Source organism: Nannobrachium achirus (assembly GCF_963921795.1).
Source record: "Nannobrachium achirus genome assembly, chromosome: 9".
Classification (NCBI taxonomy): Eukaryota; Metazoa; Chordata; class Actinopteri; order Myctophiformes; family Myctophidae; genus Nannobrachium; species Nannobrachium achirus.
The window spans coordinates 26,716,143-26,732,608 of NC_137818.1; the positions used below are offsets into that span (position 1 = coordinate 26,716,143).

General features: G+C 44.6%; 1 protein-coding gene across 1 annotated transcript in view; it reads right to left on the bottom strand.

Moving 5' to 3' along the window:
- The window catches only part of kazna (kazrin, periplakin interacting protein a), a gene marked incomplete at both ends in the record, with an annotated part of 259,876 nt that overhangs the window by 216,534 nt on the left and 26,876 nt on the right, over positions 1–16,466 (bottom strand). Inside the window, one exon of the mRNA XM_080734204.1 lies at positions 12,720–12,877. Within this exon, the coding sequence (XP_080590330.1) occupies positions 12,720–12,877 (158 nt within the window). The remainder of the gene's footprint in view (positions 1–12,719; positions 12,878–16,466) is intronic.

The following is a 16,466-nucleotide window of genomic DNA, read 5'->3' on the forward strand; positions in this document are numbered from 1 at the left end:
AAATGTCACTCCTACAACCTGCCCCACCCAATAACCTGAGGTCAATTCCCCTGTTTCTCTTTCCTCTTCCCCCTCTCTCTCTCCTCTCCCCAGAGACCATGGTACCGTTACCGTACATAATGCTGTCCTTGCGCATTGTGACCTTTGATTTTGTAGGCTCTACCACATCTCGCCTGCTTTGAATCGACGGACAGTAATGTTTCTATTTTATTTTTGTTTGTTGTGTTCTATGCCCCTCCAATGATGAGTGACAGCTTGGTGGATAGGGACACAGTAGGATATCGCATGGAGGAGGGTGGAGGAGGGGGCAGGGTAAGTCGGCGAAGGCTTGGCCTCCCATCTCCTCGCAGCTTGAGGAGAGGATACACACCAGATGGAGAAGGAGGAAGAGATGGGGGGGACAGTAGCTCCTCGAAGGTCAAGAGGGTCTCTTGCATGCTAATAGCAGTATTTGAGCTGGTGGATGGAGTTGCCATTTTCAACGTGTTGCGTTTAGAGCATACCACTGTACCTTCATATACTGTATTCTGCAAATTTTCCAAGATCTGAATATACATTCTAGCAAATAAATCAAAACAAGACTCTTTGCTGCAAGAACTTTACATCAACATAGAGATTTTTGGGCTATTTGCAGGGCTTTATTTCACAGAGACAGTGGAGAGAAACAGGGAATGGCAGGGACGAGAGAGCTGGGGAAGGACATGCATCAAAGGCCTGAGGTTGGATTTAAACCAGGGCCGGCTGCGCAAGGACTGAGCCTATTAACGGTGTGCGCTCTACCAGGTGAGCCACCAGGGTACAGCCAGAGACAATTTATGGAAAATATTGTAAGTCATGTCATGCCTATCATATCGTCCAATCACAAATCTGCAGAGAAAGCCAGCTCGCAGAGAATTTTTGTTCGAAATTCTTAAGTGCTTAAGTGGTTACTGGTTAACAAGTGAGCAGCACCACATGCATGATGTGGCTGTGCAATGATTAAATAAAAGATTAAGCATCCAAATATTGAAAATTATTATGTTTGAGCATCTTCCTGCCAAACGAGTAACCAAATATTCAGATATTTACTATGGCTGAGCCGATACATTCAGACCTCCAAAGATTTGATTGTTGGATTGGGATCCTAAATTCAGATTTGTACCATTCAGCTCAGCTTTAAGCCTAGTTATTTTCTTTTAATTCATACCACACACAGTGAAGGACAACATGAAGCCAGAGTGTATGCAATACTGTAGGCTTGCATGTGCCTGCACAACTGTGAAGACATGGCATTATACTGTACTTGACTCTGATGAGGCAACATTGAAACTATTTTTTATTCGCATCAATGAAGGACCCGACTGCATACTGTCCAAAACGTTGGTTGACACTGCAACCAACTGTTCCTCCTCACTGGCTGACAACATGTTTTCATAGATTTTACAGCTTATACAATATTTATATTTTTTATTGTATTTAAGCCTCACCCCACATCAGTGTTTCCAAGTGATCAAAAGTGTTCTTCAGTCCAGTGGCCGTGGCAAGAAAGGACACTGGTAGGATAAATACTGTAAGCTAAGAGCCCTTGATTGTGCTTGTCAGGTAATAAACAGATAGAACTTTTGTGCATCTGTTCACAAGATTCCAACTAACTTGTAAAGAGCAAACATTAATGCTCGAAAGACTGGTACCCTTAAGCCCATAATTCATTGTTCTGAGAGTTTCCAATGAAGCACTGAAGTGTAAAATGGTTGGCTTTAGCCCTAGTGATCACAGATGAGGTCCCACTGAGGTCTTGTACTGTCATGACTGTCATGAATTTTCAGCCAATGAAAATAACTGACAATGCTATTCATAAAGTGCTTTTTTTGGCCTGTTTATAGGTCACAGGCGCCCTTGGAAAAAACAAAGACAGACAACAATGTTTGCAGACAAACACTCACCTAGAGCCTAAATAAACTCTGCCAAAAAGGAAAATGGTACCTAAAGTCAGAACATGGCAGTGGACTGACAGAAAGTCCCCAAATAGCTGCAAAAGAATAAAGGAGACGGAAGCTGCCAAACCTCAGTCTGTAAGAAAGCAGCCCACCTGTCTCTGCCTTAACCCCGATGACACAAAGTGGAGAGAAAGAAAGAGAGATAAATTGGAAGAAAGTAGTGATGAAGAAGAAGAAAAGAGAGATATAGAGACCCTGGGGAATCCAGTGTCACTCACTTGCCTCTCAGTAGTTTCCCCACGTCTCCTCCACTAGTGTGTATAAGTGGATTTTCTCAGGCTTTGAGCATTAAGTACGCATTTTAACCACAGACAGACAGACATACTGTGAGATGGAGAGACACAGAGAGAGAAATAGTGCGACGATTCGTAAGGATCAAAGCTAGTTCAGGGGGCGGTCCCAAGGGAGCGCGCGCGCGGAGGGGGGTGGGTCACTAGGTCCTGCCCCCCCCCTTACCCATAGTTCTTAGGGAAGTCAGATGGTGGGACTCAGTCTTGTTGCATAGCACTGCTGCTGCTACCACGCTGCAGTACACACACAAGTGCCACACTTGTTGCTTGCAGGTAGCTGTGCTGTTGCCCACCGCTTGGAGAGGGTGCCTAACTGGGCTGAGTATTTCTGGCTGTTTCTGCTATTTTACTATCGCTCAATTCATATTCTTAGCTGCCAAACTAAGAAGCTGTGTTATTGGCCAGGTTGTATGGGAAGTTTGAGATTGTTATTCTGGTAATCGCTGAATTCTAAACTGCTGTTTCAAGGTTCAGATTGCTTGCTATCGTTGCTGGTGCCTAGCTGATTTCTGTACTTTCAGTTGTTTGTTGCTAAAGCTATTTCAAAGGTGCTACAGGCTTGCTAAAGTTGCTAAAGGTAAACTCAGTATCACAGAAGTTGGCTGTGGCTACGGGCTAAATGCTAACTTATTTTGTGCCCTGGTGGGCCTATACTGGGCTACCATGAGTTAAAGTAATCTCAGTTGTTGGGTTTGTCGATATGTCAGTGCTTTGCAACGGCGCGGGCCGTATCAGCTAGCGCGGAACAACAGGTTTAATGTACAGTCAGCTAGGAGCTAGGTGGCTATTGCTAGCCGGCTATTTCGGTAAGGATGCTGTTAGCTGGTAAATAAATGGTTTCTGTCGCTTCTTGGACCACAGTAGGGCTGCTGCCAGTTACCGTGGCGTAGAAGCCCTCGCGGGATGAATTATTAAATACAGTAATCGCCTCTTTGAGAAGCCTATAAAGGATGTCTGTCTGCGTGGGCTCCTGAGAGGAGGAAACCCGCAAGCTCATAGGTGCCACAGTTTACGTGCAACAATGTTTTGCTTCCGCTAACGCAAGTCGTGCCTGTCTGTCCTGACGTCACCAGTTGAACTCGCTAGTGCATGCAGGGAATCGTAGTCTTCTCTATATGCTCGGTAGCTCCAGCTAAATATTCTCTTCTGCTACGGTAGGAGCCATCGTTCATTCCAGCCACGAGCTGTCTGTTGATGGTCGGCTAGCTTGCAACTCAGAACTCATGTAGCTAAAGAGGTTTGCTAACGTTCCGTAATGACTCTTCAAGCTGCCTATTCCATGGGGGTTGCGTGTGTCCGTGGTCAGCAGCTACCTAGCATACAGGCTAGCAGAGGGTAACGTCACGAAGCGAAGGGTGGCGCACGGTCTGCGCATTCTGAGCACATGGGTAATGTGGCTCTCTCTAGCATTTAACCTCCAGGTCATCTGGTCCGTTACGATTCTTTTTCGTTATTATATTATTTTGTGTGCACGCGCAGTTCATAGGGCAGGGATGCGCATGTATTATCCATGTCTATGCTTCGCTTGTGCGCACTGTACAAGCTTAGCATACAGGCTTCGTTTGCTGTTCATGAGGATCTTGCCTGGTCTCGGTTAATGCTAGCTTTGCCCAAGCTGCGGCTGCCTGCTGGCATAGCAGCTGATGATGGTTGCCGATGCTACTCTGGTGAAAACGCTAACATCTGTTTATGTTTGCAGCTCGGGCCAGAAACTGCCGCGTGTCTGTTGGCATCAGGGCGGCGTCGAGTGTGGCAGCGTTGAAGTCATTGGATACTATCCTCTATCGAGCTGCCGTATTGTTTCAATCTAAGGTTATAGTTCTGGGTCTCTGCGTATCGCACTGTATGTCCTTGCGGTGTTTCCGTAGCTGCGGCACTCGAGCTAATAATTACAGCTAAGGCTACTGCTAGTGAAAAATGACGAGTTGTTTATCTTTACAATCACATTAAAGCGGCCACAGGACTGTTGCATCATGTTCACCATTGCAGCTCCAGGATAAAGGCTGCTAACGCCATGCTTTCTTTTCAGCTCAGGCTAAAGTGCTACATGTCTGTTGCTGCAGCTCACGCCAAAGCGAATACTTGTTGGTTGCTAACATTCTGTTTGTTATTTCAGCGCCAAGCCGGAGTGGCTGCAGGCCCACTGCTACGTCATCAGGTTATCATGGCAGCTTTATGCTAAAGCGGCTACATGTTCCACTAATCGTGTTTTACTTTTTAGCTTCTTGCTGCGGCTGCTACATGTCTAAATGCTAACATAATTTCTATCCTTTCAGCTCATGCTGGAGCTGCTGCATAGCTGCTACTACAGCAGGTCGCCATAGCAGCATGGCGCTGCAGCTGCTGAGGTTTTCTGCTAACAGATTTATCATTACAGCTCCAGGCCGGAGCTGCGGCATGCCCCCGCCACGGCATCAGAATAGCATGGCAGCTTTATGCTAAAGCTGCTACATGTTCCACTAAATCGCGTTTTTCTTTATAGCTTCGGGCCACGGCTGCTACATGTTGCTGCTAACATCAGGTTTGTCCTTTCAGCTTCTTGCCGGAGCCGCTGCATAGCGGCTGCTACAGCATGCCATCATTGCAGCGTCGCGCTGCAGCGGCTGAGTGTTTTCTGCTAACATGTTTATCTTTATAGTTTCGTACACTACTGCATAATTCCATGAGACCAGTCAGGAGTCGGTTAGCACTGGAGAGGGCATTGCTACTACAGCTTCCGCTACTTCTGCCGCTACCATGAGCTGCCAGCCTGCCCGCCCGCATGCCTGCCCGCCTGCCCGCCCTCCCGCCCGCATGCCTGCCCGGCTGCCCGCCTGCACGCGCCATATTCAGCAGACGGAAGTGGCCTACCGCCAGCCCGCCGCCGCCTGCCTTCCCGCCCGCCTGCCTTCCCACCTGCCTGTCGGCCCTCCCGTCCGGCTGCCCGCCCGCCCGCTACAACATCAGTTAATGCTATTACTGCTGCTACCATGAGCATGATCCAGCGCTGCGTCGTGCTGGAAGCCTGTGGTGCCGGCCCATCTTCCGGAGGCGCTGTCAGGCTGCGACCGTCGTCGCCACCGCCAGGTCGCAAGGGAACATGGGAAGCTGCAGTTCCAGCACCAGCGGTGGGAACTCCATTCCTCTCGCCAGCTGCAGCTTTCCCAGATGCCCTGAGGAGCCACACTCTAGCAGGTAAATAGCAACGCATTTGCTTGTTCGATTCTGTGAGCGTTCAGCCGCTCTCTAAGCTTGCTAATAATAGGCATCCATAGTTGGATAGCAGCGACTTACTTGTACTGAATGTTGGGCTTTAGCCGCTCTCTAGGCTTGCATAGCTTGCCTTTAAAGGTCAAGACGGGTATCTCGTGGAGATTCTCATATGTGCAGCAGCAGACTCTGCAGCAGAGCGCTCCGTGGGCTGCGAAAATCTTCTCTGTGATCCTAAAAGTCAGCGACCTTAGGCGTGGTTTCATTGTTATGGTCAGCTAAAGCTAAGATGGTTATTTCTGCGGCAAGCACATGCGGTCACCAAGGCCAGGCTTAAGATGCGACTAGCACATGGCCTCTGAAGATTGCAGCTCGCAGTTTAAGCAGGGAAGGTACACCAGTGTCAGTCGCAGAACTAACTCTCCTTTCTGTCCTTTCATGTCCATGCTGAACACCGGGCTGTCTGCCCGACGTCCTCGTCTCACGACCCCCGGAGAGAGCTGCCAGATTTGCGGCCGCCCCTCTTCACTCTGCATTCTCTCCGGATCGGAGCAGCCACACCACCAGCACTTCTGGTGCCCTCAGCTAACTCAAGATCCTGCACGCCAAGCTATCAAGCACACACAACACAGGACTGACCGAAGCGTAATGGTTCCAAGCTGGAGTTGGACGTGTTTCAGTTAACGCTTCTGCTGCTGATGCTAATAGTGCTGCAGGCACTATTAGCAGGGTTGTTCCATAGGGTTCATTTTGCTGCTTCTGCTGCGTTACTCGGGGCACGCGCCCCTGATAGGTTGCGTGTTTTATTTGCTGCTTCTGTTGCGTTACTCGGGGCACGCGCCCCTGATAGGTTGCGGGCCACGATAAATATTACGCTTTAATATTTCAATCTTGCAAAAGCTAGGTGGTTGCTGGGGTGTTAGTTAGGTAGGATGTGAAGCTGTATGGCGCTGTAGTTATATGAATTAAAGGTTTCATCGCTGCTTCTGGTTCTGCTGTCTATATATATATACGTCCATGTTGCTGCTCCCGCTTTTCTCTAGGGTGTTTTAGTATGGCTTCAGTCAGATTGCAGTATATCGTTATAGTCAGCAGTACCACCTTCCTCACCGTTGGTTCGGTCTGCCAGCTGCTAACATTCTTAATTATTAAATTGCTTTAGCAGTAGCTTACTTTTGGCAAGCTGCCAATATCATTGCTTAGTATTTTGCCTTAGTAATATTCGCTCTGCCAGATGCTAATATGCTTAATTATTATATTTTTGCGTTAGCAGGAAAGGCAGTTCATAGTTTGCCCCGCAGTAATGATAACTTAATCGCTAGAGTCACAGCAGAGCTGCCTTCCTCGCAGTTGGCTAGCACTGGCATGGGATTCTGAGATTTTGGCGTGCTTTGGGGGTTTGTAGTTTTGGGGGGTATCGGGCCAGGGCTCACTGTAACTAAATTATGCCCTCGATGCTCATGGTAACATGAGGATCGTGGGTTCAGCGAGCCATGGCCCGAGGCAGAACCCCATGCCAAACCATGCTAACTTAGGCTATAGATTCTATGCTGTCTTATAGTAGAGCTAAGGTAGGCTGCCAATACTATGCGCTTAGATATAGGCTTAGATTCTATGCTGTCTCTATAGTAGGGTGCTCAATATGCCATGCTGTGTGATGCTTGCTTTCTGCCTTCATTCTGGTCAATAAAGTATATCTTAACCCAAGTGATCGTCTCCTGAAATAGTGCGACGATTCGTAAGGATCAAAGCTAGTTCAGGGGGCGGTCCCAAGGGAGCGCGCGCGCGGAGGGGGGTGGGTCACTAGGTCCTGCCCCCCCCCTTACCCATAGTTCTTAGGGAAGTCAGATGGTGGGACTCAGTCTTGTTGCATAGCACTGCCCCGCCACCACCCCAGCGCCACCTTCAGGTTCTGCCTTTGATCCCCCTCGGGGGGTATCGGGCCAGGGCTCGCTGTAACTAAATTATGCCCTCGATGCTCATGGTAACATGAGGATCGTGGGTTCAGCGAGCCATGGCCCGAGGCAGAACCCCATGCCAAACCATGCTAACTTAGGCTATAGATTCTATGCTGTCTTATAGTAGAGCTAAGGTAGGCTGCCAATACTATGCGCTTAGATATAGGCTTAGATTCTATGCTGTCTCTATAGTAGGGTGCTCAATATGCCATGCTGTGTGATGCTTGCTTTCTGCCTTCATTCTGGTCAATAAAGTATATCTTAACCCAAGTGATCGTCTCCTGAACAGAGGAAAGATACATAAAAAGGTTTTTCTTTTCAAGCTATGTTGAGTGACCTGTTGCATGACGATCACTTTCTTGGGTGCCGCAAAAAGGATAACTCGTATCAACATTTCTAAAGAGGGACAGGATGCAGGCAAAGGAGCGAGGAGGGGTCAATATTGGCTCCCAAGTATGGGCCACTGGAATTCACATTTGATTCAACGTCACCTTGCGTGACGGAAGACTGCTTTGCCAATTCCGGCAACACCATCTACTCCACTTGGCATTGGGGCCCAGCTTTGCTCAGCACCAGACAGGCACAGATTCAATAGCCAACACCATGGTTTAGAACAGGGGTTTTCAAAGTGGGTGACGGGGCACCCTGGGGTGCCGCGACGGCAGTTTAGGGGTGCCGCGAGATCATTTAATAATATTTGGAATTTATTTGGACATTTGAAAATATATTTAGTATCATTTTAAACTTGAAGTACAAAGTTATTTTCAGTCACTTCTAACCAAAATGGCTGTTATCTCAACGTTTTCCTTGGTAAAGCAAAGCTCTGCTTCATCATATATAACTGTCGCACAAAACTAGTGAAAACAGCCGATCTACAAGCACACAACGATGCGAGGCGTTGTGTGCTTGTAGATCTGCTGTTTTCACTAGTTTAGTACATTTTATATATGATAAATACAAAACGAACGATTTTGGACATACAAGGTTACCACCCGACAACAACGATATGCTATAAATATAAGGTGCTGGAAGTGAAAATTATAATGTAGGGGTGCCTCGGATTAATGGGGTGCCCTGAGACAAAAATGTTTGGGAACCACTGGTTTAGAATACAGCTCAGTGAGCTCACTGATCTATATGGTTAATGTCATAAGCAGGTACATGTAATTGCTTCATAATCCTAACCTTTTTCCTCTAGCCATCCATTGCGCTGTGAAATACAGGTTAACATGCCATAAAAAGGTGATGTCGCAAACGGTATAATTTTGTGCAGTCCGCTAGCTCAGCATTGATTCAGTTCAACCACAGTTCTACCTATGATGTCACACAGCTCTACCCATGTCACACAGTTCTACATGTTCTACCCATGACGTCACACAGTTTTCTACCCTGTTGTCTCAGGGCACATTCTGACTTATGGCTCTCCTTGTCTTTATCAGGATCTATACAATAGTCTTCCATAATTATACAATTATTATTCTGAGTGAAAAATGGCTACAGTGGGTAGTAGACTAGTTTTCAATGTATCAACAGTCAAATATTTATACTTTCTTTCTGGGTGGAGGGCTAGCTGTGCTCTCTCCTCTAAAGTGCAAGCATACATGACTGTATTGGTGTAAAAAACTCTTCAGTTCTTTCCCCTAATGTAGCTTAAATGAATTAAGCCGAAATTACTTATGAATTATTGTAGAATTTAGTTGAACTTAAAGAGGTGGTGCCATAGTTTTGTACTTTTTCCGTTTTTCATGTGTCTAGGAGGTTGAAAGTACTTCATTAGACCCCCTTATGTGTTTTTTTTTAAATTATGTATTCTCTTAGTATTTGTTTGTTTTCTCTTGGAGGCTGGCACCTTGTGGTGAAAAGTGTCAGTTAAAAAACACAGATAAGATGACATCACATAATCAACTCCTCCCCTATTTACCATTCACCCAACGCTGTGGGGTGTGGCTATATCAGCTGGGTCACCACCCACCATGCCATCCATGCATACTTAATGAACTGGGGGTGTGTCCACATAAAAACCCAATTCTAACTCTTTCTGTGTACTTTTTTGGAAAAAATCTTCCTCCTAGTATAATCATAATACCTGATAATCATGTTTTATAGGGGGGGGGGGGAATCATGGCACCACCTCTTTAATTATTTTCTATAGTCTATTAGGTCTTTTCAAATGATTGACGCACCTAGTAATACATTTTTATTGAGACAAGCAGGTAGATAAGGATGTGCAGGCAATCTGACCACACCTAGTATGTTATTGAAGCTTTTGGTGTTATATACTATCAGTGCTGAGATTCCCAAGTATTGTGTGTGAGGCTAATCCCGGCATTTTTATATGGATGTGTCAGCAATATTCCAAGCATCACTAGCAGCCCCTAGGGTCGGGGTATTCCTTATGTCCTATGTGACATAAGTGGTTTGAACCGACCAAATTACTTTGCCATACTTGCCAAGTACAGTACCTCCACTCTTTTATTTCCACATGTTTTATACTTTTGAAATAGTAAAAAAAAAAAACATTTTATGATTGGTGGTTGGTTTCAGAGGGTATTTAACTACTGCTTCTTTTGTGTCATTCATCCTGATGACGGACCATTACCTGATACGTGCTTTGTACATGTTCTAATCGCCAGTTTAAATGAAGCCTTTTTAACCTCCCACCCACAGTGAATAAGTGAAAGTATTGGAGCCTGAGCAGCACTACGTCATCAGAAGATCACCAAAGGGTTCTTCACTGGGTGCATCCGCTGTGCACTATACTTGTCCTCCAAACACAGTGAGCTCATTGAAGAGCTCACCCGCCTCCTCCTACTTACTTCACCAAGGTTACAGATAATTAAGATCAAGAATATCAGAGCATAATGAGATGGAACTGAGAGAGATGAAGAGAAAGACAAACAGAGGAGAGAGAGAGAGAGAGAGAGAGAGAGAGAGAGGACAAAGAATATGCTGAATGAAGCCTCTGACATTGTCTCCTCATCGTCTTTATCTGACAGCAGTGCGTTCAGGCGCAGGACGCCTCAAATGTTGAGCAAATTCATTAGTTTACTATTAACAAAGCTGCCTCGCAAGCAGTTGGCAGACATCAATCCCCAAACATTCTCACAGCCTGTCTTATCGGGTGATTGATAGCCTGCAATTTTACTTTTCCGGACATGCCGGGGTCGTCACTGAATAATCAAAGAAGTCGGAGGATGATTCATACAGGAGGAACGGAAGAGAGAGCAAGAGAGATGGTAGAGGGTAAAATAAAGCAATCAGCATGTGTGAAAAAGCAATGAAATAGTCAGTTTAATGAACTGTGATTGAAAATGACTTAAGATTTAACTAAACAAATACATCTTTGTATTGGGAAATCCAATAAGGAAGCTATGAAGACAAACTAACCATTTATCACAGCTTCATTAAGCACTCAATATAGCTTTTTCATCTGACGGCTTCTTTTTGTTTTAGCTTCTCTGAAATGGCAATCTGCACTTTAAAAACAGTGGTGCAAAGTGAACCATGAAGGCAAACAATAACAGTGTGTTTTGTGTTGCACTTCAGTTTGCCATGTACAGTATGTGAGAGGCTTGAGGGTTGACCTACAATATCCTGGTCTTTGCTTCTAAAATTAATTTGAATTTTGTACATTTTTACCACGTGTATTCTATCCTAGGTCCAAGGCCGAATCCTGGCTCTACTCACCTGCTATTCGACAGGTCAGAGTGCAGGGTCACCTGCAGTGCTGCACACCAAGCATCTCTGTGGCTGAATGTCCTCGCTCAAGGGCATGTAAACAGAACTGTATTGCATAACTCCAACTCCTGAGTACACCCTCCTGAAGTACATACTCCTCCTTCAATACCTTGTTTACATGGTCCTGCACAGTAGTGTGATGGCAGCCAGCCAAGTAAAAAAAGCTCAGTGGTGTAAAGTAACTAAGTACTTAAAATTATACCATGTAACTTTTTTTTATAAAACAAATCTTAAAATTGTCCTAACTGTTAAATCGCTAAAGTTTTAGAACCCCCACTCCGTTATTTTCAGCTTCTAAAGCCTTCTCTTTATATGTTTTCTATGAGCCGTGAGGGGGGGAGAATTTCGCGGCAAAATTGCATCATCACACTACCGGCCAATCACAGCGAGGGTTATACACTGCCGGCCAATCACAGCGCATCTTGGAGTGGGGTCGCTAGGGCGGCCATATTTGTAGTCTCCCGTGTGTTTCTATACTCAGGTGCACGGTAAGCATGGGTGAAGGAGTGTATCTCCGGAATGGCTGAACGCACAGCAACCAGGGACCCCTCAAAAGACAGATCTCGGCGAGGTGGAGGCAGACGCGGGGGTGTGAGAACCGAAAAATGGCCGAAAGTACACTTTTGGGGTAGGCCTATTTGTATTTTTCTTGAGTATTTCCAATAATTTTAGTTCTACTCCACTACATCTCACGGAGGCCTATGACTCCACTACAATTATTTGAAAACTTTAGTTACTAGTTACTTTGATTTGATTATTATTACATACATTAACCACTTCAGCCTTATACATTTCAGCCATTTGAAAATAGCAGATCTACAAGCTCATAATGCGTCGCATTATGAGCTTGTAGATCTGCTATTTTCAAAAGATTTTTAATACATTGGAAAATGTGAAATGGGGCATTCTGTATAATGAGTACTTTTATTTTTAGTACTTTAAGTACAGTTTGATGCCAATACTTTTGTACTTTTACTCAAGAACATTTATAATTTTACTATAACAGAGTATTTCTACATTATAGAAATACTATATCGCTCAAATCATGTTTTTTGAGTAGGAAAGTAGGAAATAAACCATGAAGTAAATAAACATGTGAAAGAATGTAGTTGGCAGTAATCTATGTAGGAGGTGACTTGGTAACTAGATTCTGCCAAACCACCTGTATTTTGCAAGTTCGCTCTCTCCCGTGTGTGTGTGTTTTGGTGCAACACACGTGTGTCTGGCTGCGGGGAGCACGCAGGGGCATGGAGATTTCTGCACATTGAGTAGGGGGCATGTGACATATTGGCATATTAATGAGGGCATATTCCACATGCGTGGCATAGTCGCATATTAATAGATCCTGGAATTTTAAATGAGGGTATAGATAGGGAAACGTCTGAGAAGCCATAATGTTCTTTTTTGAACATTTTGGGAGTGGGTGCCAAAAATAAGCTTCAAAAACATATTAAAAACTCATGATTTTGTGTGGAGTGGGACTTTAAGTAAGACATTTGAGTACATTTTTCCACCACTGAAAAAGCTGGCAGGTGAAACACATAAGGACAGCATCGTGGTGCTCATACCTGTGCGTCCACTAAGAGATGCCTCATCAGGGTCATGGACTTCTGCAGCGTGTCCTTCTCAGGAGTACGGAACACACGGTCCCCCTGCTCCAAGGACTTGGTTCCCGGCACCATGAAGTTAGCAATCTGGTCATTCAGGCTATTTAGAGACTGCACGGCTAGGGGAGGACACACACACACAACACAGAGAGGATTTCAGTTTGTGAATTCAAGGCCACTAGGCTGGCTTTGTTGTCTGCATCATGTTGACACATAGATGAATAGGGTGGAGAATGACAGTTATCCTGCAGAAATCTGAAATACAAATGTTTTTGTTTTGTCCCAAAGCAATTTTTTAAATGCAAACACCCTACACACAGTTGTTTCTCACTGATGAATGAATGCAGGGTTACACAAGGGAAGACATTTTTCATTTGAATTGCCAGCTGTATGGTTGTTGCAAGATAAATTGTTACAGAAAGTATTGATGCTGACGCACGCACGCACGCACGCACGCACGCACGGACGCACGCACGCACGCACGCACGCACGCACGCACACACGTACACACGCACACACGCACACACGCACACACGCACACACACACGCACACACATACACTCACACACACACACACACACACATACACTCACACACACACACACGAGAGGTGCTGGCACTTCCCTGCTTGTCTTCCATAATTATACAATTATTCTGAATCTGAATGAAAAATGGCTACAGTGGGTAATAGACTAGTTTTCAATGTATCAACAGTCAAATATTTATACTTTCCTTCTGGGTGGAGGGCTGTGCTCTCTCATCTAAAGTGCAAGCATAGATAGCCAATGTTGGAAAAACTACTCAAATTTTTTACTTCTAAGTATCAATACTGCAATGTACTGTAGAAATACTCTATTACAAGTACAAGTCCGGAATTTAAAATGTACAAAAGCATTTGTATCTAAATGTACTTAAAGTACAAAAGAAGAAAGTACTCATTATCTACAGTAGAATGTCCCTTTTCAAGTTTTCAAATGTATAAAAATCTTTTGAAAATAGCAGATCTACAAGCTTAGTGACAATGGTTAATGAAAATGGTTAATGTACGGTATGTTTTGTAATAATAATCGAAATCTACAAAGTAACTAGTAATTAAAGTTTTCAAATAAATGTAGCGGAGTAAAAGTACAATAATATGTGGATCCGAGATGTAGTGGAGAAGAAGTAAAAGTACTGGAAATTGGAAATACTCAAGTAAAGTACAAATACCTCAACATTGTACTCAAGTACAGTACTTAAGTAAATCTTCTTAGTTACTTTACACTACTGTAGATAGCACAATGGAGGAACACAGCTTCCTATACTGTCACTCTGTCAATGACTTCGGCCCTTTTTCTGCTCCAGAATGTTCCACATCCGCCTGAGAGCCATCCTGTTTTTGTTTCCCTGTACTTTTGCCCTTCTGTGTCCCTGGAAAACCTCTCCTTTTAGGTTTCCTCTCTGGCTAATCCCCCCAATTGACCATCAGACAGCGCTATACTAGTTCCTCTTTAGTTCTCTCTCACACAACACGCACACGAACGCACGCACGCACGCACGCACGCACGCACACACGCACACTTCACAGACTTCCTCGGCTCACTTCCATTTAACATTAATCACCCCTTAGTCTTCAAAAGGTCGCCACAACTCCCAGAGGCCGCCCACATGTGGAAATGTTGGATGGGAGGAAGAGAAGCTACAGTACTTTAAAAGATTACTTTCGTGCATTTACTTTTTTGTGTGTGCTGCAACAGCGGTTGGCACCGAGGGCAGACCCCATTATCTTTCTATAAAGCATTATAAGCTTACGTTGGCTACAGTATTTTCACATTCGACAGTAAATCAAGGCATTGGAGCAGTAATCCAAGCTATACTAGCTGTGATGGTACTATGGCAGTGGTTCTCAACTTTCTCAGGCCGTGACCCCTCAAAATAATCTTATTTGAACCAGGGACCCCCGACCGTGACAGCTGATGTCATCAATATTAAACCCATATTTGGTAATGCCCATGTTTGGCAATGCCCATATATGGACGCTCCATACGGCCAAGACAGAATTCAATTGCAAATCAAGACTGCTGACTATCATCACCTGGATATCCATAGGCCTATATGAAGACACTGACCTCATCAAACCCTGGATATCCATACATGGAGACGACTGGATCATCACTTAGATCTCCATATATGGAGCTGGTCAATACCTCTACATCTGACCTCACGGACTCCATATATGGATATAGCTGACCTGTTCTGACATCACAGTGATGACTTGACCAGCTCAGCAGAAGGGTATACATGCCTAAGCAGCCATATGCATGCACCAATGTGCACGTACCCATATGCGCGACGTCGCCTTACTGATATTATATAACATACATGAACCACTCTACAAGCTCACAACGCGTCGTCGCATCAAGCTTGTATATCTGCTAAACATTTTAGTACTTTCACTTTTGGTACTTGGTATATTTTGATGCAAATACTTTTTTACTTTTACTCAAGTACATTTTTAATTCTGGACTTTTACTTGTACATCGCAGCATTGATACTTTTACTTAAATAAAACATTTGAGTATTTTTTTCACCACTGAGACATATTTCTGACAAGTAAAGATACACACGCCACGCACACACGTTTATTAAGAGCAGGGTGATTTCGTGTGTGCCAAGAATTGGGATGGGGTCTGTTCAGGATGCAAATCAAAAGCCTCTTTTATATGCAGCACCCACGCCAAACAAGAAGGGAGCATAGATTACTGTGTTACATAATCCAAAAATTCTTCAAACCGTGGCTGACATTTCCAAGCAAACAAGCTCAGAGTGAGTGGGTAAATTTAAAAAGCCTGGCGCTGAAGCAACAGAGATAAGAACGAGTCTCTCCCTCGCTCTGCTCGAGGTGAGGGCGGCAGGCAAGAGTAGACGGCAGCTCTCTGAATTCGTGAGGGGGTCATTGCCCGAGTTCACAAGCTGCCCAGACATATTTGGTTCGCTAACAGATCTTAATTCACAAACGCAGAAAGAGATAGAGGAGTCGAGCAAGTCACAGTGTGGAAGCGAGTAAGTTCACATGGCTGTCTCCAATCTGTATTAATACCATGATTTCTTTCAGGAACAATATAACAAAATAGAAGCGCAAAGCAATGTTCCTAATACATTCATTGTAGAAATAAATAACAGGCCGAGCGGAAGAAATTAATTTCTCCAAGGGATGAGGAAACAATGCTGCAGTAAAACAAAATGACCTCCCTGTGTCTCCAGCTCTTTAATAAACAGAAAATATTTTTTTCAGGTGGGTTGCCAATTTCAGCCAATCAGGAGAAAGTACCCATATATCACCTTCAATTGTAGTGTTCCAGTTTGCTTTTTCGTTTATCCTGTATCCTGTATGAGTTCTCTTCCCTGACTGAATAAAATTGGTATCCCAACCATGAAAATGCAATTTATTTTTATTAAAAGAGACAGGGAGACCACTGCTACTGAATAAAGACTCTATAGTAATGATTATCAAAATATGGAGCATATAAAGTCTTACTAGCCTCGGAAACCCAGGCTTCTTTTGGCGATCGGAAGAAAAAGAAGCCTGGGCGATCGCGTTATGATCACTGTTGGAGGAAGTGTAGAATTTCCCTAACCAATCAGAGTGCAGAGAGCGTCGCACCGAATGTGTTGACGTCATGACGCAGCAGCGTTCTCTGTGCTGAGCAGAGGGGGGTGGGGGGAGGA